At 44.6% G+C, this 23010-nt stretch overlaps 1 protein-coding gene across 6 annotated transcripts in view; it reads left to right on the forward strand.

Annotated features, from left to right (window-relative positions):
- NFIA (nuclear factor I A) overlaps positions 1-23010 on the forward strand; it is a 308101-nt gene that overhangs the window by 207370 nt on the left and 77721 nt on the right. For all 6 annotated transcript variants that reach the window (XM_019531535.1, XM_019531538.1, XM_019531539.1 and 3 more), the window contains exons 5-6: positions 12606-12723; positions 16285-16412. In XM_019531535.1, the coding sequence (XP_019387080.1) occupies positions 12606-12723; positions 16285-16412 (246 nt within the window). The remainder of the gene's footprint in view (positions 1-12605; positions 12724-16284; positions 16413-23010) is intronic.

The following is a 23010-nucleotide window of genomic DNA, read 5'->3' on the forward strand; positions in this document are numbered from 1 at the left end:
ATCCAAGTCGCTGATGAAGATGTTGAACAGTGCGGGCCCGAGGACCAAGCCCTGGGGGACCCCACTGCCCACATCCCTCCAGGTCAAATAAGACCCATACACCACCACTCTCTGGGTGCGGCCCTCCAGCCAGTTAGTGACCCATTTGACTGTGTAGGTGTCGATGCCACAGTCCCCTAGTTTTTTAATGAGAACGGGTTGAGAGACAGTGTCGAAGGGCTTCCGAAAGTCCAGGAAGACGATGTCCACTGCTACCCCTGCATCTAAGGATTTTGTGACCTGGTCATAGAAGTCCACCGGGTTGGTCTGACAGGACCTGCCTCTAATGTGTCGGTTGCCCCTAAGCATAATCTCCCCTGCTGGCCCCTCGTGGGCATGTGGCAGGATAATTCTGTCAAAAAGCTTACCCAGGATCGAGGTAAGACTAATTGGCCTATAGTTCCCTTGGTCCTCCTTCCTCCCTTTTTTGAAAATGGGAACCACATTGGCACTTTTCCTGTCCTCTGACACCATGCCAGAGTACCATGAGTGCTCGTACAGCCGTGCCAGGGGTCCTGCAATGACCTCAGCCAATTCCCTCAGCGCTCTGGAGTGGAGATCGCCAGGACCAGCTGATTTAAATACATCCAGTCCCTCCAGAAGTTCCCTGACTAGGTCCTCACTGACCCTAGGCCTGGGTGCGCCTCCCCTGGGGCCTACAGGGGTCCCGGTGGGGGGGGGGTGTGTGACCCAGTACCTGCTCAGAAAAATGGAGGCAAATAAATTGTTAAATAGGTTAGCTTTGTCATTTAGTGCGACGACCAGACTTCCTAGTGTCTTGCAGAGGCCCCACGTTACCCAGTACCTTCTTTTTACCCCCGATGTATTTAAAAAAGGACTTGTTGTTGTCCGGGTAGCTAGTCCCAGTTCCAGCTCTGCCTTGGCCTTCCTCTCACAGCCCCTGTAATTAAAGTGCCATCCCCTTACCCCCTGGAGCATGTGTAAAAGTGCCCCATTGTTTTAAAGTGTCTTTAGCTACTGAACAAGAACTGCAAACCATCTTGGTGCTAAGTAGAACTACACAGCTTGTCTTGAGAACTACATCTGTTACCTTTTCAATTGATGGCTAGCCTACTCATAAATCTCCCTGAAATTAGTTAAACAAAGAAAGTAGTTAATCAAAAAGAAATTTTACAAAAATGTTGCCAGCATTTTAACAAATCAAACTAAGTAACTTAAAACTAGAGGAAAAGCCACTGTCCATCTTCATTGGCAATCCCTCACAGTCGAGGATGATTGTCTTCCATGATTGCCTTCTGTGGCAGGGCACCTTTGGTTCCTGCCACTCTGACAGCTTTGAGCAGGCTGTGGAGCAGCCGGCATGTGTGATGCAGCCTAATGAGGTGGTCATATGGCTGCAGGAGTGCTTCTGGATTAGAGGATGGGGCTGAGCAGCTTTAGTTTAAATCCAAACCCTCAGAGCTGAGCTGGCAGTTGCTGGATGGAGCCAGAGAGAGAACTTCACCAGCCAGAGGTGCTGCTCCCAGATCACCTGGAGGACAGGGTAGGAGCTGTGGGGATGGAAGATGTTCCTGGTCCTGGGGAATGACCTAAAGCTACATCCTGCTAGGGATGGGGCTGCCTGTGGTGGGGTGTTCCCCAAGAAATGCCACACCAGTGCCTCCTTTGTGAAAGGCAAGTATTGGTGAGCCCCCATGACCTGGTGGGTTACCCCATAGAGGGGACAGGAGAGAGGTCTAGGCATGTCATCAGGCCTGAGACCAAGGGGCGTAAGGCCGAGCGCCCCAGTGAGAGGGTAGAGTAGTGGGCCCAGTGATGGCATGTGAGAAGGCTGCATAGAGTAGGATCTGTGTGGGTGGGCCTGAAGGACTACACATTGGCCGCGTAGAGTAGGGTCCACATGGGTGGGCCTGAAGGACTGTCCATAAACTGGCTTTAGACATTGAGTGAGCTGTGTTCGGAGGGACCTGAGAAGGTGGGTCCATATGAGAGAGAGAGAGGGCGAGCCGCTCAGTAACCTGACCAGAGAAACCCTTGACTAGTCAGTGCTGGGGCCAGGACCAGAATGTTTGAAGGGCCAGAGCACCCACCACAAGGGACACCCAGAGCCAGGGGCCTGGGCTTCCGACCGGCCTAGAGGCGAGGCCAGGGCTGGTGTGGCCAAAGTTCCCGGAGAGAGCCACTGCCAAGAAGGAGAAGGGTTCAGGGAGCTCGGCAGCCCAGAATGAGAGCAGAATAGACCACCTGAGATGGAGGGATCCAGTCAGGGTACAAACATTAGGTGGGTATAGAAAGGGATCCATCATGGAACCAGAGCCATATAGTGATGCCATCTGCAAAGGTATGGGACATGGTATAAGGGAAGGTTTGGAGCCGTGTATTATACCCTTGGCATCAGGCAGTAAATGGGCAGCCTCCCACCTTATAAACAACTAATTAGATACATCAAAGGCATGGCAGGAAAGGCAGCTGGGCAGACTGCCCTAGACAGGTGGGTGGGCCAATGATTTGACTGGCCACGAGATGGCCTCCTGTCACACCTTAGCTATGGGTCTGAAGGCCAGTCTTGGATCAATAGGTTCTCTTGCAACTCAGGCATGTGTTTCCGTGCAGGGCAGGTGGCTCTGGATTCTTGGTTTAGTCTGCAGCACGCCGTTTCTGCTGCTCCCACTTCTTCATCTCCTGTTGTTGTTGTGATGTTTCAAAATACTGAGATCATTGTGGCAGACTCAGGGTAGTCCTAGGTGATAGTCTTCCATGAGTTGATGTCAATGTTGCATTTTTTCAAGTTGGCCTTGAGGACATCTTTGAAACACTTTCTCTGCCCTTCACTTCCTCTTGATCGTATGCCTTGACTAAGCTGGGAGAATAAAATTTGCTGTAGGAGTCTGGAATTAGACATCTGGATGATGTGGCTAAGCCAGTGAAGTTGATGTTGGATGATCATCACATTGATGCTCATGGTGTTCGCTTGCGAGAGGATGCTAATGTAGGTGCATCTGTCTTCCTACTGGATTCAAAAAATCTTCCACAGGCAGTGTTGATGGTACATCTTGAGTGATTTGAGGTGCCTCCTGTATGTTGTCCACATTTCAGCTCTGTACAGTAAGGTAGGGATCGTGACTGCTTCATAAACCATGAGCTTGGTTTTCGAATCTGATGTCATGATCTTCAAACACCACAGGCATCCAAAGGCTGCACTTGCACATTTGAGGTGATGTTGGATTTCTTTATTCTCCTGAGTCTCACCTTAAATCTGAATTGCCAAAGCTGGGGACTGCTCATTAGGCTCTTATTAATGGAGGACCTTAGTCTTCTGAGTGTTAAGCATCAGTCCCATTTTCTTGTATGCCTCGGTAAAGATGTCAGTGGTTGCCTAAAGTTCTGCTTCTGAGTGATCACACACTACAGCATTATCAGTGTACTGGAACTCAGTGATTGACATTGAGGTAGTCTTGGTTTTGACTCAGAGTCAGTTGAGATTAAACAGCTTACTATCTATTTGGTAGTTTAGCACTACTCTGACTGGAAGCTTGTTGGTGGTCAGATGTAGCATCACAATAAGGAATACTGAGAAAAGTGTTGCAGTGATGATGCAGCCTTGCTTAACTCCAGTCTTAACTTCAAAGGAATCTGTGATAGATCCATTACTGAGAACCACCGCTCGCATACCGTCATGGAGCAGGTGAGGAATGGTGATGCATTTCAGTGGGCATCCATACCTCAGAACGATCCTCCCCCCAGTGCTTCTTGGCTGACAGACTTGAAGGCTTTCATGAGGTCATAAAAGCCATATAGAGAGGTTTATGTTGTTCCCAGCATTTTTCCTGTGCTGGTGAGGAATGGCGATCATGGTAGTTGTGCCTCTTGATACCCTAAACCCACACTGAGATTCCAAGAGGAGCTCTTCAGCGAGTGGAAGGAGACAGTTCAGGAGGGTTCTCGCAATGATCTTTCCTATCAGGGACAGCAGGCCAGTCCCTCTGTAATTTACACTGTTGGACCTGTCTCCTTTTGTTGAAGGTTGTCATGATCATGGCATCCCTGAGGTCATCTGGGATTACCTCATTATTCCAAATTCGTAAGATGAGGGCATGGAGCTGTGATGTGAGCTTCTCCCACCTGCTTGAAGATTTCAGCGGGGATTGCATCAGCTCCAGATGTCTTGTCATTCTTCATCTGCTTGATGGCTTTCCTCTCCTCACCTCACCTCATCGAGGGTTGGAGGGACTCCAAGATCTTCTCTGACTGGGTGTTGTGGGATGGAATTGAGAACATTTGTCAGCAACAGATTCTTGATTAAGAAGGTCTTCAAAATCTTCCTTCCAATGGACATTGATGATTCCCTTTTCATTGATCAGGTCTCCTCCATCTTTAGGTCTCAAAGGAGTAGCCCCTGAATGCTTTACCATAGGTGGCTTTGGTGGCACTAAAGAAACCATGAGGAGCATCATAGATGTCAACAAGAAGTTAAATTTGCTTTGCCTTGACTTCCCACCATCTGTTCTTCATATCGAAGGTCCTCCCTTGGACCTTTGCTTTGGCTTGTTGGTGATTCAATTTATTTTGCTTGCAGTTGGTGTCATTCTACCAACCACAAAAGGCCTTGTGCTTGCAGTCAGTTAACTGCTGGATCTCCCAGTCATTCTCATCAAACCAGTCTTGATGGTTCCTGGTAGAGAATCCAAGTGTCTCTTCACAGGCACTCATGACGGAGGACTTGAAGGCACCCCAAGCACTGCCAACAGTCTTCCCTTGTTGTTGATTGGAAATCACCAGTTTTTCATTGAGGCGCTGGTGGAAGAGGTCTCTTGATTTGGCCATTGAGTCCTTCAACATTGACCTTCTGTCAGCACTGCTTCTGCTGCAGTCATCATTTGGGAGCCAGTTTCAGTGACATAACTGAGCAGATGAGTCAGTGAAAGGTCCAGCAATTGTCAGCTCCTAGAATAACTCGAGTGACGAGGCATCTTTGCGATCCAGGGCACGAATGATGACGTAGTCAATCAAGTGCTAATGCTTAGATTGTGAGTGTTGTCATGATGCCTTGCACCTATTTTTCAAGAAGAAGATGCCATTGGAGTTGACCTTTCCCACTTCTTTGCCAATGGTTCCATTCCAGAGGTTTGAGTCCCTTCCAACTTTGGCATTGAAATCACTGAGCACAATAAGCCTGTCTCCCTCCAGAACATCAAAATGGACTCGGTCAAGGTTGGCATAGAATTCCTCCTTGGTTTTGTCAGTGACATCAAGAGTAAGGGAATATATGCTGATGACAGTGGTGTATTGGCTCCCTGCCAATTTGAGACAAACAGTTATGAGCTGCTCATAAATTCTGATAGGAAATTGAGTTGGTTTATGAGTTCATTCTTAATGGCAAAGCCAAGTTGGCATTCACTTTGCCTGTTTACTCTTCTAGAAGACAGTATAGACACTTCCTTGCTCTTTGAGCTGCCCATCTTCCACTTACCAGCTCTTGCTCAGTGCAATATCAGTGCTGTGTCATTTGAGTTTTCAAGCCATGATTGCAGTGCAGCGCTCTGGTGTTCATGGTTAGGATTGTCCATGAGAGTCCTGGTGTTCCAGGTACCAAAATTGATTGTGTGTCTTTATTGATTTCAACCACAGTAAAGGTGATCCCACTGGGTGCAGTTATCCAGTCAAAAAAGAGAGGCAGACTATGTGTAGGGCACCTTTTCTAACCCCCTCCTCATGTGGGGTGAGCAGAGCAGATCCTAAAGAGGGCTGCTTAGTTGCAGTTACAGCTGCCAAATAACACTCCTGCCTCATACAAATGCTAGGTGACCTACTTGTAACTGCCATCTTCATGCCAATTCATGACTAGGAGCTTCCGAGCCTCACAATCCTGCTCCCGTCATCGCTAATGAGTTGCTAAAGGGCTTGAAAAATGTCCTAAAGCTGTTTAATTGGAAGATGCCTGTGCATTATTTCTTTTATTGTGGAGAGGCCACTGTCCACCCACAACCTAATATGAGTATGTCACATCATGTTGCCAATAGTCCTATATTGCAATGGGATTTGGGAGATGAACCACTTCTCTTGCAGGTCTCCTTTCCCCAGAGACCCCTTAGTCTCTGATGAGGTTTGGTTTGAAGGAAAGAGATGGATATCTCTGCAGCACAACTGGGGAATCGCACATTGTTTGTTCCCAAGCCTGAGGCTGTAGGGAATTTTCATCCTATTCCTTAAACCCTTCAGCACTGGGAACTTACTTCGGGGCTTGAGGAAAGTGGCCAGAGCAAGTGCTAGAAATGTGACTCCGGTGCATCTCTGGTGTCATGAAGCTGTGAGAGCTGCATAGCTCTCACCAACTTTGACTTCCAGGGTGCTCACTTGACTTGCTGCACAAGCGAAAAAAAAACCTTGCCACTGAACTTTCCTATATAAGTTCTGCAGGGTTTGCTATTTGGCAGGCGATGAAATTAGGATCATTGGCAGGCTGGGAGCTGGAGAGGAGAGAAGGGGAATGGGGGAGGCCATACCAGCCAGTTGGTTACAGTGACCTCCAAGTCTTCTTGATCTGGGACCTTCAAGATGGCCTCCTTCCCATGTGGAGCTCCCTGCAGCCATCTGAAATAATCTGGCTGGTCTGTGAAGGAAGGGTTTGCAGCTTATAAACATTCTCTTAACAAAATTCATTTATTTTGCTCCATTTTGCTTGAAATGATACCGTTCCTGGTGCTGAGGAATGCTCGCTGCACTGGGAAGGCCACAGTTAAAGCTGTACGGTGCTAGCTCTGTTTTTCATGGAGTAAGTGGGATGCTTTTAACCCTTCTAATGCAGTAGACCACACAAATATGCACACATGCAATCGCAGACCACATATCTGTGTTATATCTACAGAGCCCTTAAAGGAGCTAAATAGATTGCACAGGTAGTCTGTGATTTTGAAATGCCATGAATTGTGGGATACCGTTGTTCAGGAGTGGAAACTTCAGGTGTCTGACATGCAGACACTCGCTCTCTGTGGTTAGTGGTTTCTGTAGCCCTGCTTCAGCATCTGCTGCATCTGGCTGCAGAAGTCTCTTAGCCCTCTTACGGAGATGGGTGCTGCCAGGGATCCTGGTAATAGAAGGGGCTGTTAGAGGTGGTCTCTGGCATGAGGTGGCACCCTAGTGTTTGAAGCATACAGTAGTTCTGCAAGTATATGAAACAATCATTTCTGTTTAAAACAATAAAGGAAAATAATCTCTTCTACCTAGAGTTGGTGCGTGAACTCCCCACACTCGCTGCGGAGCCTAAATAAAACTATTTGTACTGTTCGAGCTGGAATGATAAAGAGCAGAATCAGTGCAGTTAAAGAACTGATGCGATTATTGTGAAGGAGATATGTGGAGCTAGCAATTAAAAACACATCCCCCTCTCTGAGCAGGAAGTGGCGTAGGTAGGAGGGAGATGTCTACAACCAAAGGAATCGAGATTCTCGAGGTGTTTTGACCCACCAGTCTACTCGAAGCAAATTACAGAAAAAAATCCTTTCGCCCATACCTGCTCCTGCGGGAGGGCTCTATGCTCAGTGCAATCCTCCGGAGGATGGTGAGGTTACCAATAGCCGTGGTCCACCACTCACACCAGGACTCTACGTTCTCAGTGTGTCAGAGAGCGGGTCAGCAGCTCAGGGCGGTGGTCGCGCGGCTCTGAGACTGGGGGGCGAGTCCACTACTTTTCTGATGTCCAGATGAGAGTGGGGAGGATCCTTCTTTCTCCATGCGGATCCCCAGCGCAGAGCCCACATACTGCGGGTGCTGTGGATGTAAATGGCAGAGTATCTTTTTAAAAATGCATGTGTATTATATGTGTATGTAAAAAAAAAACAAACCTGTTTCTGCAAAAAGTAGCCTGGACCCTTTCTGATATACTAGGCAATACTGTAACTGTGGTAGTTAAAAATCAGGAGCCTGAAAATTAACCTTTAAAAAAACCCCTCTGTTCTTTAGCAAAGCACTGCTATCCCAAACAGACTGCTCGGGCTTGGGCATTAAAGGAGGGGGGGAAAAAAAGATTATAATAAAAAATAGACTGCAGGCATAGAATGAACAGTTGCCGTGACCTTGCCTTTTGTATGCCATTACACAATTCAATGGCAGTCCACTCAAACCTTGCTCTCGATCAATATCCTATTAAAGCAGCACAAAAAGTCTCTATAAACTTAGTGGTTAGCTATGTTTATAAATGGAACTCAGCATAATTAGATGGTCAATAGCAGGCTGTACTTGTAATTTTAAAATGAACATCACACATTTCATATCTGTTGTATTCGGCAAAACCTCTTTGAACCTAATAACACAGTATACGGGAGACAAAGGCCTTGCTAAAAACCTCAGCTACCTTTTCTTTCCTGCCTCAAAACATAGTACGTTTCCCTCTGCTTATTAAGTCATAATCTATGAAGAAAATTATTAGTCAAATGCAGTGTTTCTTATTTAACCTTAAACACAGTGTCAATTTGCTGCAGTGTTACACATATAATGATCCTTGTTTCATCCATGTCTTGTAAAAACAGTTTAATAAAAGTGGAAAAACAGAAATAAGACACACATTAATAACTACAAGACAGTGCCATATTCCAAGGAAGACAAATGCCAACTTGGCTGGTTTTATTTAGTGGGTTTCCTGTACTCCAGTACATTTCCAAAATAAATACTCCGATCGAATTAAGTCAGAGGGGTTTGGTTAATTTTTCTTGTGTTTTTCTTAACATTTTTGGTTAAGAAAAACACAGGGATTTTAACCTCTTTGAATTAATAAATGGGTGGCAATGGGGATAGCCTGTCATTGGTGCCAGAGCATTCCCCAGAGCTGGCCTTCATCCGGAGCAGAGCCATGGCTCCGTGCCCCCTGCTTGCAGCCCTGATACACCACAGGTTGATCAGCCTGGGAGGAGAACTGGTCTAGTGTTTCAGGCAAACTGTCTTCTGCCTCTTCCAAGTGATTGAAATGTATCTCGTGTGCATTGGGTTCCTGCGAAGTAGACCACCCTGTCAGCTGAAATTGGACCCGCAACCACATCGGTTCACTTAAAAGCTCCATGCACATCAGTCAAGCTAAGGTTTAAATGAAAGGCCAGTTCTTTACCCAGGAAAACACCTTACTCTTCCGTCATGGCAGAGGCATGGCTCCATGTCAAATGACATCTTGCTGTAGGCATGGAGCATATTGTTTTGACCCAGAGCTGAAATTTCCAACCTGCCCCTCCTGTTTCAGATGCAGCCTTCAGCCATTTATGGGTGTTTTTCTGAAGAACTTTTTTTATGAGGGTTAAATTATTTTTGGTGTGATCAGTGAATCTCAGGCTTTCATTTATGTATACTTCAGTATAGTAAAGGTATTACAGAACAGAGCAAATTTCAGCTATGCCAGTGCTCTGGATAGTGCCAAAACATGTTATTGGTACATCGGGCTAAGAGGTTCACGTGTTTGATAATCATATGTTGAAAGGTAAAGCTCAGTTTAGGCAGGGTTTTGCCCAATTTCAATACCTTTGATCCCTCCACCTACTCTCTGGCAGTGGAGTGTTGATGTGGACTCCTGCAAATACACATGAGCGTGACCTTGTCTTCTCATTATTGTTCTGGTTAATGTAAAACGGGTAGGCTGTAAAGTCATCATGAGTGCCCGGAGAAAGAATGTGTAAACCAGATTAAATGCATATACCTTTATGGCATGTTGTCTTGCAGAACAGAAAAGTAAATCTAAGAGCCAAAAACAAAACAGCAGGCTTCCTTCAGCCAAAGTCTAAGGCAAGAGTTAGTAGGTGTGGCTCAGGGTGAAACAGCAATAGAAAGCATAGATCACTTTAAGCAAAATTCAGACCGGAAAAGGAAAAGACCTCCTGCTAGCTAGAGAAAAGGGAGTTAACTCTTCCCTGGTTGGAGGTTGCACAATGGCAATTTCTGCAGCCAATTTACAGGAAAGCATAGCTTCAAGAGCAAATTAATGGAGAAAAAAAAGCTGATATGAAAGATAACCAGCTTACATGCCTGAGAAATAATTCGAAAACTCTTTCCCCTTGTGGAAAGTTTACATCTGTGGCACTGCTGAGGTTAGTGACCTTGAGTTAGTTGTAACAGGGCAGTCGTTCACTTGCTTGAGCTGTGGGCCTTGTAAATACTCACATTAGCACAGACATTTTAAACATAATGTACACTTGAGCATTTCAAAAAATGTTGTGTTCTTTGACCTGTCCTTTGTTATGTGGCTCTCCTCTTATATCCTTCATCTTGCTCTTCAAGTATTACAAGGTAACCTAACACACGGCAAACAAACCCTGTTATTCAAAATGTGTGGATTCCCGAGATTACTTGCTGTTTCCCCTTCTGCTCTGTGGATAGTGTCTGTGCTACCAGCTCTTCCTCAATCCCACCCCACCCTTCTTCAGACTACATGCATTATGTTGAGATCTGCAATCACGCTTCACAAGTTTTCACATAGGGCCAACTTCAAGATTTGGCCAGCGTTGCCCAGGGTCCTGGGGGGAGATTAATGGGGTGGGGCAATTTATCAGCACAGGTTTTTCCTCCGTATCTGTCTAAAATAAAACTATTTAATAAATCTTACAACGGCTGGGAAATTCATTGCCCCTTAGAACGAAATGGCGCTTTAATTTAGTGCCTACCTTTTTATGTTCCTGTTTGGAAAATATTAAGATTAACCTGTAAATTAGGCCTGGGTAGGTCTGAGACGTAGGAGGATTGATCAGCAAAGGGTTTACAAAGCAAAAATCTGTTTGGCAAAGAAGTTGCTGAAAACTGTGGAGTAGATGCTGCAGAGTACCTTTATGATTGATTTCCATTCAAGTCAGACTGACTGCAGTATGGTCATTTTTCTAACCCATAACTGCTCACACTGCAGCAGTCTGCTATCTGCAGGGTGTCTGAATTATAGCAGTCCATGTCCATGTTACCTTTTACACAAATTACTTACACTGGTTTCTTTTTCCATGCAAATTCATCAGTTTTACAGCCTCTTGTAGCTCCTGTCAGGAAACTAGCAGAAAGCACAAATTGATCAAATGAGTTAATTTTACCATACTTAATTTTTTTCCTTTTTTTAAAAAGCCCATCCTCTCATATGCTCAGTGCACAGGAAGCATATTATAGTTAAAGGAAGATAACAAGGGATTTGAGTGTTCTTGCCATGAATTATTTCCCAGGTTAATTTCTTTTAATGATCCTGCCAGATTTTCTCAAGTTTTAATAGAAGCATTTACCTCCCAGCGTATGCATTTAAAAGTCCATTGCTGTCCATACTGTTCCTTTTCTGTTTCAAGGGCAGACATTTGTAAAAGAGCCTTGTTTCTAGACTGGCAAACAACAGCAAAGTGTCTTTTGGGCATGGTGGGCTAGCCAGAGGGCTAAACAATTCTGTCGATCCCGAGATGGGCAGTTCCCCAAGATTTGAGCTGAAATGCTGGCCTAATTGATACCAGTTGCCGAACTTCCATCAGGCCTGGATTTCACTCTGGATGAGTGGTACAAGTTAAGGCACCATTTGCTCTTCATTGCCTCACTCCTGCCATGGCAAGTGAAAAGGGAGCCAGATTCATTGACTGCAGACAGTTTTTCCTCTCGGTACCCTGTCTGGGAACCTCCCGTGAAGTCAGAAAGAGACTATCCCTTGTCTCTGCGAAACAGGTTCTCAGATAAAACGTTCCACATTCACCTGACACATACTGCAGAACGGGCTGCGTTGCAGAAGGCTGTCAGACGGGCAAGGCAAAGCATGCTTCATAATATAGACTCCAAAGCAGTATTCTCCTCCAAATGGCAGTGCCGTCTTATACCATACAGTGGGTTTCATTGACAAAGACCTCGCCTTGTGTATTTTATATTAGGTAGCTGCATGCCCTTGTTTTATTCCACATGCTCAGCATGGCTCTGTGCCTGTAAAATTTTAGAAAAGGAATTTATAATACCTTGCACATAGCCAGTGCTGTGGGGTATGTCACACGGAAGCTAGGTGAAATCATAGCAGGATGGCCCTCATAAAAAAAACTTTCAGGACTGGAGGAATAAAAGGGCAGAAGGCAATTTTTGGATAATGGTGTTGTGAGGCCAGTTGTCTCTGCAAAAAGCTGATGAGAGCCCCAAAACTCTCAGCCCCTTGCACCCCTTGGAGACGCCACAGTGGTCCTGAGAAAAAAGTGTCTACTGCCGTCCTACACAAGCTTGCAGACAAGGCCAGGCATACTGTCGGCCTGTCTCTTATTCAGAAGTGCATTCAATAAGCCAATTCCAGGCCTAAAAATAAAAAATAAAGACATTTCAAGAGATTTCACTCAGATTACAATACGGCCAGACTTTCTTAAAGGAATCCACAAAAGATGTTGCTACAAATAGCTAGAATTACTAGCACAAAAAGCAATGACCTTAGGAGAAAGTAAAAAAGAATCTTAATCATACAGAAGTATTTCCCCAATAAACATTATACCTTCTTGATTAAAGTACCAGATCCCTCACTTTCCACCTCCCTTCCCTCCCCAAAACTGAATGCATTAATTTATTAAGAAGAGAGTTGACACTGAAATGCAGTGAAAGCATTACTCACCTGACTTACTGACTGTAATCTGCTTTTGTCTCCTTAGCGCCAATAGCTGCAGGAACAGGCCCTAATTTCTCCCTCTCAGATTTGGAAAGTTCTTCATACTACAGCATGAGCCCAGGAGCGATGAGGAGGTCTTTACCTAGCACATCCTCTACCAGGTAATTCAACTGGGACATGGCATTGGGTTGCTTGTGAAACCTGGATAACAGTCATTGCTCATCTGGAAAAGTTGTAGTTACCTTATTGGGCATGTTGTGCTGGGGGTAGGGAGCGTGTAACCTTTTCAGAATCGCAAAGCTGAGTGTTCATCCTAGCGTCAATGAAAGCTATTTATTTATATTCCAGCCTTGGAAAAAAGCTTTATAGAGGTCCCTGTTAATCTCTCATTTACACCGTTTATAAACACAAGTAATTCTACTGAAGCCAATAATGTTGCACTGGTCCAAGAGGAGAATCAAGGGCAGAATGGGACATGTCGCTTCATCTTGATGATAAGGTCCTTGAGTATTTTTGCACGGAGCTCTTCCAAGTAGGGACAGTAGCTTGCATTATATACAAGCGAAAATTAGACACCAGACTTCATATATTCTTTATAAATTTAAAAATGTTAACAGTGAAAATGATATAGAGCTGAGGGCTTGGCCTTTAATATATTCACATTTTGATACGGTGTTAAGAATTTTGTGACAACCAAGCAACTGAATTTTTGATGCTGGCTGCTATCCAGTGCAAGCCTGTGGCTTAGATGCTAACTAACAGACAAGGGTATATGTATTTTTTTTATCCTGTCCTTTTACTTTAACCATCCATGAGATTGGATTTATAAACAAGCCCGGTCATTACACCCGTCTTGAACACTGTTAAGAAAACAGATTGATTTTTTCCCCCCCAGTCAAAATGGATCAGTTTTTTCAGACATGGCACACAATTGTAACTTCATACTGGAGTTCTTTAGGTTTTGATCTCAGTCTGCAGTTCTACCAGCATTGCAAAAAACAAGCACACAATAAAAATGCCCTGTAGTTTGAGTGCAGCTGTCATTTTTATTTTCTAAAAAAGCTTTAAGACAGTCTCTTAGCAATAACTTTTTAGCTTACAATGTGCAGTGATTGAAAGAACATTCTGTATTACTTGTGCTCCAGCAACACTGTGCAGCTCAGCAAATAAGGGTCTCATTACATGTGGCAGTAATCAGTTTAAAAGTTAGGGCTGTTTCTTTTTTCACATTTGTACTGCATACTGTACGTGCAGTGCTCATCACTGGACTCGCTTAGAGGGAGAGTTTTGTTGCAAGTCCAGGAGTGAAGAAGTCAGGTTACTTAAAAGCTCAGTTGTTCGCCTTCTATTTTTTTGCAAATAACTAGCACTGATAAGGAGCCTATTATAAACAGCATGAGTCGTTAATAACTTGCTAATATGTTTGTTTTCCTCTCATTAGGCCGCTCCCAATCAGAAAAAAAAATTATTCCTTAAATACACAGACTCAGCAGAATTATCAGGCAATGATTGTATTGTATGCACAGAATTTACCCTGCTGACATATAACAGGGGTTTTTTAAATAAGGAATGACAGAACCTGCATTCCACACATACCCAAACTATTCTCCTTGTAGCTCATAGAAAACTTCAAAACCTTTCAGTTCTTACCTAAGCACATCTTTGGCTGAAGCCAAAGTCTGTCTTGCCTGAGCAAAGGCTTCAGGGTTTAGATGCGTGGGTATTGTGCCAGCAGAATGTTTTATGTTCATGTAATAGGTCCCCGATACACAAAGCGATCTATTCGTGCTTCATGCTATAGCACACTTGGTTCTTGAATGCTTTACAGCTGATGGTAGAATACACCTTATGGCAGAGCTGTCCAACTGGTGGCCTGTGCATTGTGTGTGGCTCACGAGGGGTTAACATGTGGGCTGTGGGCTCCTACACAGCCACCACCCCTCTCACTGCTCTTGCAGCAGCCGTAGCTGGGTTGTCTGGGCTCCCCCGGGTTCTGGCTCCTGCGTGGTAGGGGAGGCGCCAGGCTGTGCAACATTTTGCAAAGAAGGGAGCTAGTTGTCCAGGCTGCACCTCCAGGTGGGCTGTCTGCACAACATGCACAGCTAGCAGGGAAATTGGGGTGCATGACCAGAGAGGGGGGCTGCACATGGCAGGGGAAAACTGGGCCGTGTGCCTGGCGAGGAGGGTTGGGCTGCACAGGTGGTGAGGGGCAATAGGGTTGTACACACGACGAGGGAAGGGACTCAGAGGCTAGGGCCCCTATGGTGTGCAGGCCCCTGGGTCTGTGGCCTGTACTGCATGCAGCCCCCAGCTGCCTCGAACTTGGAGAGCCCTGTCTTATAGGACAGAAAACTGAGAAAAGAAAATTGCCTGACCTGGCTTTGGAAAATGTCATTAGGACAAATTCATGACAACATCGCTATTTGCTCTGTATATCTCATAATCAACTTAGCCACAGTTAAGGACGTTGGCTGCACAAGTTGCTCCTCACACCATCACCCTAACACAGTCTTAGGGTGGTGTCACACATTCAATTTAAACTTGCTAAGTGCCGTTAAAAGGCAAGCTAACAACTGTTTAAGCAGTTAAGCCTCCATGGCATTGCATGGTTGTTCTCTTTCAGACCAGGGTTATCTCTGACCTAACAGGTACTAACTTTAATAAGTCATTACATTCCAGTGATGTGCAACTGTTGCAAGTGAATGGACACCACACTCTGGGTCTCTTGACCTACAGACCATAATGCAAGAGTCCTCCATTCTCCCAGGCTTTGTCTGAGTGTCATGCACTGCATATGCTAGGAGAGGTACTGTATATGGCAAGTGACGTATGGGAAATAAGTTGCCTGTTGTGGACTCTCCATCCCTGGAAATTCTCAATAGCAAGTTAGACAAACTTTTGGCTGGGATGGTTTCATCAGGAATGATCGTGCCTTGAGCAGGGGCCTGGGCTGGATGGCCTTGCTAGTGAGGTCCCTTCTAGACCCACTTTCTTATGATACTATGTGCACTTTTAAATGCTTGGTAGCAGCAAAAGACTGGCGTGCCTCATTCATTGAGTAATTTAATTATAAACTTTTTATATCTTGACTATGTCCTAGGAAAATTTGAATCTCTTTGACCAATAAATGAATCTTATCGCTCACAGGGTTTTGCTTATTATTATAGGGTTATTGTCATTACATTTCTTCAGAAAAAAATGTATTGCAAGAGGTGAGCAACAAGATAAGGAGACAGAAATAGGTGCTTAAAATGAGGTTCTACTTCTCACCATCACCAGCTAATTTGATAGCTAGTGAGACAGTGAATTAATGAAAACAAATTGAGTTTGGTAGGAATCTTCTTCTTTACATCAGTGGGCCTTAGGCCTTCTATCTGTAAAAATCTAAGTTCAAAATAATTTGGGTTCCCATTAGAAATGAGTTTGGTGCTCTCAGCTTAGTCTCTATATGCATCAGAAAATCACAGTAACATTTGACACAGTTCAGAAGGCTTGGTAATTTTGGTATAAAGAAAGTTGAAATATGAAAAAAGTTGATCAGAATTGAGGTTATTGGGCCAGGTGTAGGGGGATAGCTGCAGAGACCTGGTATCATCCTCTACTCAATGCTGAAATGGTCCAGTATCACAAAATCTAGCCCTGTTGTTTTTTTCACCTGCTACAAAGGAAGATACCAGTATTTCCTTCCAAAATATGCAGTGTTATATGTTTTGTTACTTCAGCTCCACAAAGCGCCTCAAATCTGTGGAGGATGAGATGGACAGTCCTGGTGAGGAGCCATTTTATACAAGCCAAGGGCGCTCTCCAGGAAGCGGCAGTCAGTCGAGTGGATGGCATGAAGTGGAGCCAGGTAAGCTGCAGTTTTTAAGTCATAAATGTTCCTTCCAGTTTTTTCAGTTTCATAAGAGAACAAATATTGTATCAAAGGACAATTAAAACAAACTATGATTTGTTCTGGGACAGGCAGTCTAATGAGAATACTGTTGTGGTTTGATTGCTCTTGCACCAGCAAACGTCTTTATTTGTTTTTTTGTGTTTTGGCCAAGTATCTGGAGTAGTTGAATAATGAAGCAAAAGATATGCTCTTCTTCTCAGGGAAAACTTTCAGATCCAAGCATGGAGTATCAGTGATAGCAACCTGGCAGAAAACAGGACCTGACCAGGCAGTGGACCATATTTTATCCTATTGTGAAATATGGCTGTTTATTTAATTTAAAAACCAAAAAAAACCCAAAGTCTCCATGAGATACAAGGATTTTTGAAGGTTATATAACATTTGAGTTTACTCTGCAATGACTTTCTAAGGGATTTGATAAGGAGTGTCATTAAAGCAATGAAGTTGGAAGGAAGACTGTGCTGAAAAACTGTGTTGAACTTAAGAACGTTTAGCAGGCAGCCGTGCCTTCCCCGAGTTAATTAGCCCGTATACGTCTGTTTCTTGTTGGTCTTCCATCGAATTGTATATATACTTTAATGTCTCTTGATCAGCTATCTTGGTGCTAACTGAATAGTTAATAGTAGGAAAATTACTTTCCTGATATGTTGGCCCTTAAATGAGTAAAATGAGTGCTACGGATCTGTGTTCTAGGTAGGGTTTCTGTTATGCATCATGAATTTGCATTATTTACCAAGCACCGAAAAACTGTTTTGTCTTCCACCACTCAGTATTTTACCAAATCATCCATAAATGTCTTAATGGTCCTTCTTGCTATATACTTTTATTGATATATTTCCATTTATTTCAATTTAAGATGATAAAGGTGCCTTTCCTAGGCTTACAGCCCCCTAATTAATCATATAATATACAGAATTAGCTTAAACCTCAGCAGCATTTAAATCAGTTCCACAGGAACTTGGCCAGTGAGCTCGCCACCTATCCCTTCCATCATGTATGAAACATGCCCTCAGCCTTCTCCAGAGAGCCTGTCGAGCAGATGTCTTTCACAGCATGCCCCCAAAATCACCAAATCTGGGGTATTTTCGCTTAAGGAGGAGCATATTCCGGAGCTTCAGAACTCGCAGAAAATACCCTGCCAGGTGACATCTCTTGTTTAATGAGGGTGCCGCATCATTAGTGTTTCTGCTGATTGCAGTTACGACAGTATGGCATGGAGAGAAAGTGTCAGTCCTTCAGAAACTACCCTGAACAGAGTGGAGCTGATGTACTGGCAGTGCTGATCCTGGAGCACCGGTGTTATGTACTCCCAAGGAGAGTTCCCACACAGTGAAGCAAGCTGCTGCTTTCTGCACCAGCTTCACTCTCAATATTTTTAAGGCATAGCCTCCAATAGAGCCTACTGCAGTTGTTCAGTCTGAAGGTGACAAAGCACGAACAGCAGACTCACACCTGGCAGAAAAAAACCCAGACACTAATGGTGGACATAATTGGTTTGCTGTTATAATACCTGCTTGAGCCTAGAGGCCTACAGTCACTCCCAAGTTGTGATTATTTTTAACTCCTGACAGATGTACCCCTTCAGATACATATCCAAGGGGTGGGTAGTATATCTGCCAACTCTGCACGCTATCATCAGCTCAGTCTTATGTGGGCTGCGTTCAGCCAGCTCAATTCTGATTTCTGCCCAGTCTTGACTAGACAGTGGCGAAGGCACTAAACTGCATTCTTCAGATCAGACGAGATGAGACATATTGTCCATGCCTTGCAAGCCCTCGTGACTTCTAGCCAACCTTTCCCATGGTGAAAAGGAGGGTGGCAGAATGGCAGTGAGCACTCTTTATAAAAGGGGGCAGTAGCCCACTGCTCACAGCTCTTTTTCCAAGAGAAAAGCACATTGCTGTTGAAGAGCATCTGTGCTTGATATCATGACTCCCCACTCTTCAGTATCACATAGGCAACAAATATCAAAGGTAGCTGGTAGATCTCCTACCAGCTTGGATACCCAATCAGCATCCACTGCTAGGAGGAAATCAGAGGCCAAACTGAACAGTGCAGTACCTGGATTATAGCCAGATCTATACCCTGATGGATTCGATCCAAGGAGAGTTGTTGTACCACAACCCTCCATGCACTCTTACCTGAACAGGGGAGGTCTGCTGCTGGTCAGTAACAAGCCAGATTGTCAACATGCATTGAAGGCCACACTGTTGATTCTCCTAATTAGGTAGCCTGCCTGGACTATCTCCACAATTGAGAGACTCGGTATTTCCGTAATGGCCTTCATTCAAGACTGTCAGCAAACTGGAATCTCCTACTGAACTAAGGCATTCTTAATTTACCGTGTAGCCAAAAGACACCGACTCTCACAGTTTGTGCAGAAAAGAAGAAAGTTGTTCTTTGACTTCTACCGAGCCAGGAGTTTTAAAAATATCTTTACACTGCAACTAGTTAAATTTCGATCAACCCCAAACTGATGCCATAGAAGTTGTCCATCTTGCTTCATTTGTCTCTGATCATCCATAAATCAGTGACTTGTAGGGCAAAGCTGACAAAGAGGACACTTTGAGGGCCATGGTAGTAGACACGAGTCCTCAGTTGTCCTACCAACCTATGAAGGAAGAGGTCTACCCTTCAGAGCTCTAGCTAGCAGAGACTAACAGCTTATCTCCTGCTTTGATGCAGCACAAGTTACTGTACCTTATTCCCTAAATCCAACATAGGAAATGAACATTTGGTTCTTATCTCCACCAGCACAGAATGCTTTATGAGTCTGTCACAGGGCAAATATTTTGGTCATCTGAACAATGAAATGATGCACTGCTTCTTATTACTTCATCTGCTGCTAGGATGTTCCTCCTGTCAGAATAGCAAGGAGACCTTACCTGAGGGCTTGGAAATTTACTCCCAGCCAGTTCAGAAATATCCTTCCTACTCCCCATATTGTCCCAATAAGGTTCATACCAGCTATTTAATTCCAAGTGTAAAGCAAAGCAAAAACCCTACGTTTTTAAGGTGTAATAATTTCTTTGGGCTTAAATATTTAATTAAATAAGGATTAATTTAATTAATTACATTGAACAAGGGCCCCCCTTTTGGTGCCTTCCAACTTGTTTTTTCTGTCTTTACACCAATATGTGCCTTTGAGGGCACTTGGGGTGCATACAAAATGATTGGAAAGTCCCCTTCCTGCAGAAGAGTCACTCCATGACTGCTACTACAGACTACACAGGGATTACCCCTGCTCCTGAAGGCTTTGGATGACTGGATTTGTGCTATATGAAGATGACCAGCCACACCAGTTGTCTGTTCATTGTGGTGGCTCTCAACTCTTGATTGAATGTGGAGCTCCTAGCATTGGCTCTGACCACCCCCCACCCCAGGCAATCACCCCCCAACCATTGGCAGGCTTTCCACCGAATTCTAGACATTGCAGGCCCAGGACTTGGCCATGTGATTATTACCTCTGGGGGACTTTTCACAAACAAGTGTACAGGGCTTTATTTACACATCAGACGTGACATCCAAAGCAAAAACCATCATTAATTCCATGTTCCTCATAGTGTACTCACTGAGTTTCACATCCATTTATCTGTACGCAAATGCTCCTGGGGAGTTCTCAGGCCTGAAAAGGCAGGAGTCTGCCAGAAAAGATGAATTTCCTTTCACAACAGGAAGGCTTGGAAAGTAAAACAAAGTAGACATGTAGTAAATTACTTCTGCTTTTCAAATACCTTTTGCGGGATCCTCCTTTCCATTACTTTATCTCAGCACTTTCAGTACATAACTCTTGTTAACTGAAAAGAGGGGCAAGAGAGGATAAACATGATGTTAGGTAAAGAAAATCGGGCAGGTTTAGCCTGGTTTTGGACTTGGTAAAAATGCTGGCTTTGTGCACGCTTGTTGTATGTGTATTTCTGAACTGGTTTAAAGCTGTAATTATGAGTAAAAGCTTGCGTCTTCAGATTTCGGTTCCATCATGATCAAACGTACCTAACTACCACTCGGTTCCCTATTGCCTGTGAGATGGAGCTCCTCAGTGCACACCCCCAGTGCACTTGTACAAAGGGTTTCTAATAGCGTTGTTGAAGAAAAGTTTAGTTAAGATAGTTTGCACATTATCAGTCTACCTATTGTCCTTTCTTTATTTCATCTGTTGATGGGAAGCTCCTCCTGGTACCAAGGCTGAGAACTGCCTCGTCCTCCAGCTTTCAGTATTCCTTACTGGGCGTGTCTACATGTGCAGTGAATGCACATAAATAAACTCTGGAGCTTATTGCTTTGGAGTTAATTGCTCCTGAGTGCATCATTTGAATGCGCGCCTGGGAGCAATAAACTCCATAACAATAAGCTCTGGAGTTTATTCACGCGCACCACTTTGAGCCAGGTTGGAACAGCCCTGACTAGCAGGGAGTCCGGGGAGTCAGCCTGCCAGCCCGGGGCTGCTCCCCCGGCTCAGTGTGATGCAGAGGGTCTGGCTGGGGCACCGGGGTGCTTCACTGTGGGGCTAGCTGGCACCCTCATGCCCCAGCCACCTGGGACAGTATCTACATGTGTCCTGCTTCAGAGTGTTTTACTCTGCAACAGGATATTACTTATATTTACAAGTACCATTTTGCTGTGGAGTAAATTAGTTTACTCCAGCCTAATACGGGCGCATGTGTAGATGTGATACATTTACTGTGCAGCTAATTAATCAACTGCCCAGTGAATGTTTCGTGTAGATGTGCCCACTGTGGCTTGGGATGGGCATATTCCAGAAAAGAGGATCTGAAGGTGAGAGAGGCATGATTTACACTCTTTTTGTCTAGGGTAAGCAGAAGGAAAGTTGGGACATCCAGGACACTGGCCTCGCCCCCCCAGGTCAGCAGCACTGCAGGCAGTGGCAGGTCAGCAGGCAGGGGTGCAGGCACAGTCCACTGGGGAGGCAGAGCTGCCTGGCACACCATGCCATGCCGCTTTGCCTCCCTGTGGGACTGCGTCGAATGCCCCTGAGTTTTCAGGACTTCTCTTTAAATTTTGACCAACCAGCCTATGAATCTGGGACTCTTTCAGCCAAACTGGGAAGTATAGGCACCCTGTTTCTGTCAGACTGGTCCAAGTGATCTGCTTCTGAGTTCTCTTGAAACTCAGAGATGCCTTGAAGTTCGCAGGAGTATCTGCCTTGGGTATAAAGACCAAAATGTCAAAGTCTGTGCTCACACTACTCACCTCTGAAGTACATGTGTTACTATCTTCAGCTCAGTGCTGTTCCCTCCTGCACCCCTGATTTACAACGCCGCCTTTTTCAGTATTGAAGAAGAAAGTAGTTCCAGACAACCTCCATGTGCCTGAGCAGTTGAAATCTCTGCTTATCTCTATAGGGCTGAATATTCTCAGCACGCTGCTGCCTGCTTCAGTGGTACAGAGTGTGATTCCAGCACTGATCACGATGCATAATTCATACATGATTCTACCTAGCACTGCATTGTTAGGGGCCCTGCAGTTGGATGTAGTTTGGTCAGTCTCCCTATCACATACTCACTGGATGGTTCTTCTGTATGATGACTGAAGGCCTCCCCATTTGATCCTTCTGAGTCAGAAACAGTCAGGGGCTTTGTACATGCCCAGGTGAGATGTCCACAAGAGCTTGCTCCCAAGATCTATTCAAAACTAACGCTGATTTTGGAAACACCTGTGAAATCAGCTCTCGAGAGCTCCCGTGTATTCTTGGCCATTCTCCATGCCTCTGTGCCCAGTTGTCTGGCATTGTCTATTAATGAAACTGTACTAAATCCAGCAAAACGTATCTGGCAAATCCCAGCATCAGTGATGGGGAGCACTTCCAGACCATAATCAGGCAAATTTTCTGTGCCCCCCGCCCAAGGAAATTCAACTGCAGACAATATTAGACCTGAGAGCAGTTTGCTGTGCTTATGTGGCATGATTACCAATGACGTGAGTATTCACCATTCAGATGATCACCAGGTATAAATTGGCCTCAATTGGCCTTCACATCAAGATACTGTTTCACTGGAACTGGTGCAGTCAACAGTGAGTATCTCCCAGAGCTCTACACTCCCAGCTACAATGGCCCGTCTGAGTATACTGCTCCCATCAGACCATAAGGGGACAATCAGGATTTGAATATCAGACAAACTTTCCTAGAGCATGGTCCATTGATAGATTATTTGCAGCAGATAAAAGCAGCAAACAGTGCTCTGAGCCCGTGCTTAATCTCAGAGAAATTGTTCATTCAGTAGTCTCCATGGGTAATAAATATCTTCTTATCTTTCAATATTCCATAAGAAGAAGACATAACTCAGACCTATCCCAGGTTCCTGCCTAACATAGTTACAGATTCTCCCTTGAACAAAACAATTCATTAGCTAGTCTTCTTGTCTTTAAGCCACATCCAGGGGAAACTAGACTGTACATCTTAGATGATCTCAGGGCCTTATCCTTTGATTTGCAAAGGTCCAAACTCTTCATGGTTTCCCTTAAGGCTATTTGTAACAGTATTTGCTGACTGAATTAAAAATCAGGCAGTATCAGTCCAGAGACTATCAGAGTG

This window comes from Crocodylus porosus, unplaced genomic scaffold (genome assembly GCF_001723895.1).
Source record: "Crocodylus porosus isolate Cpor-Errol unplaced genomic scaffold, CroPor_comp1, whole genome shotgun sequence".
Classification (NCBI taxonomy): domain Eukaryota; kingdom Metazoa; phylum Chordata; order Crocodylia; family Crocodylidae; genus Crocodylus; species Crocodylus porosus.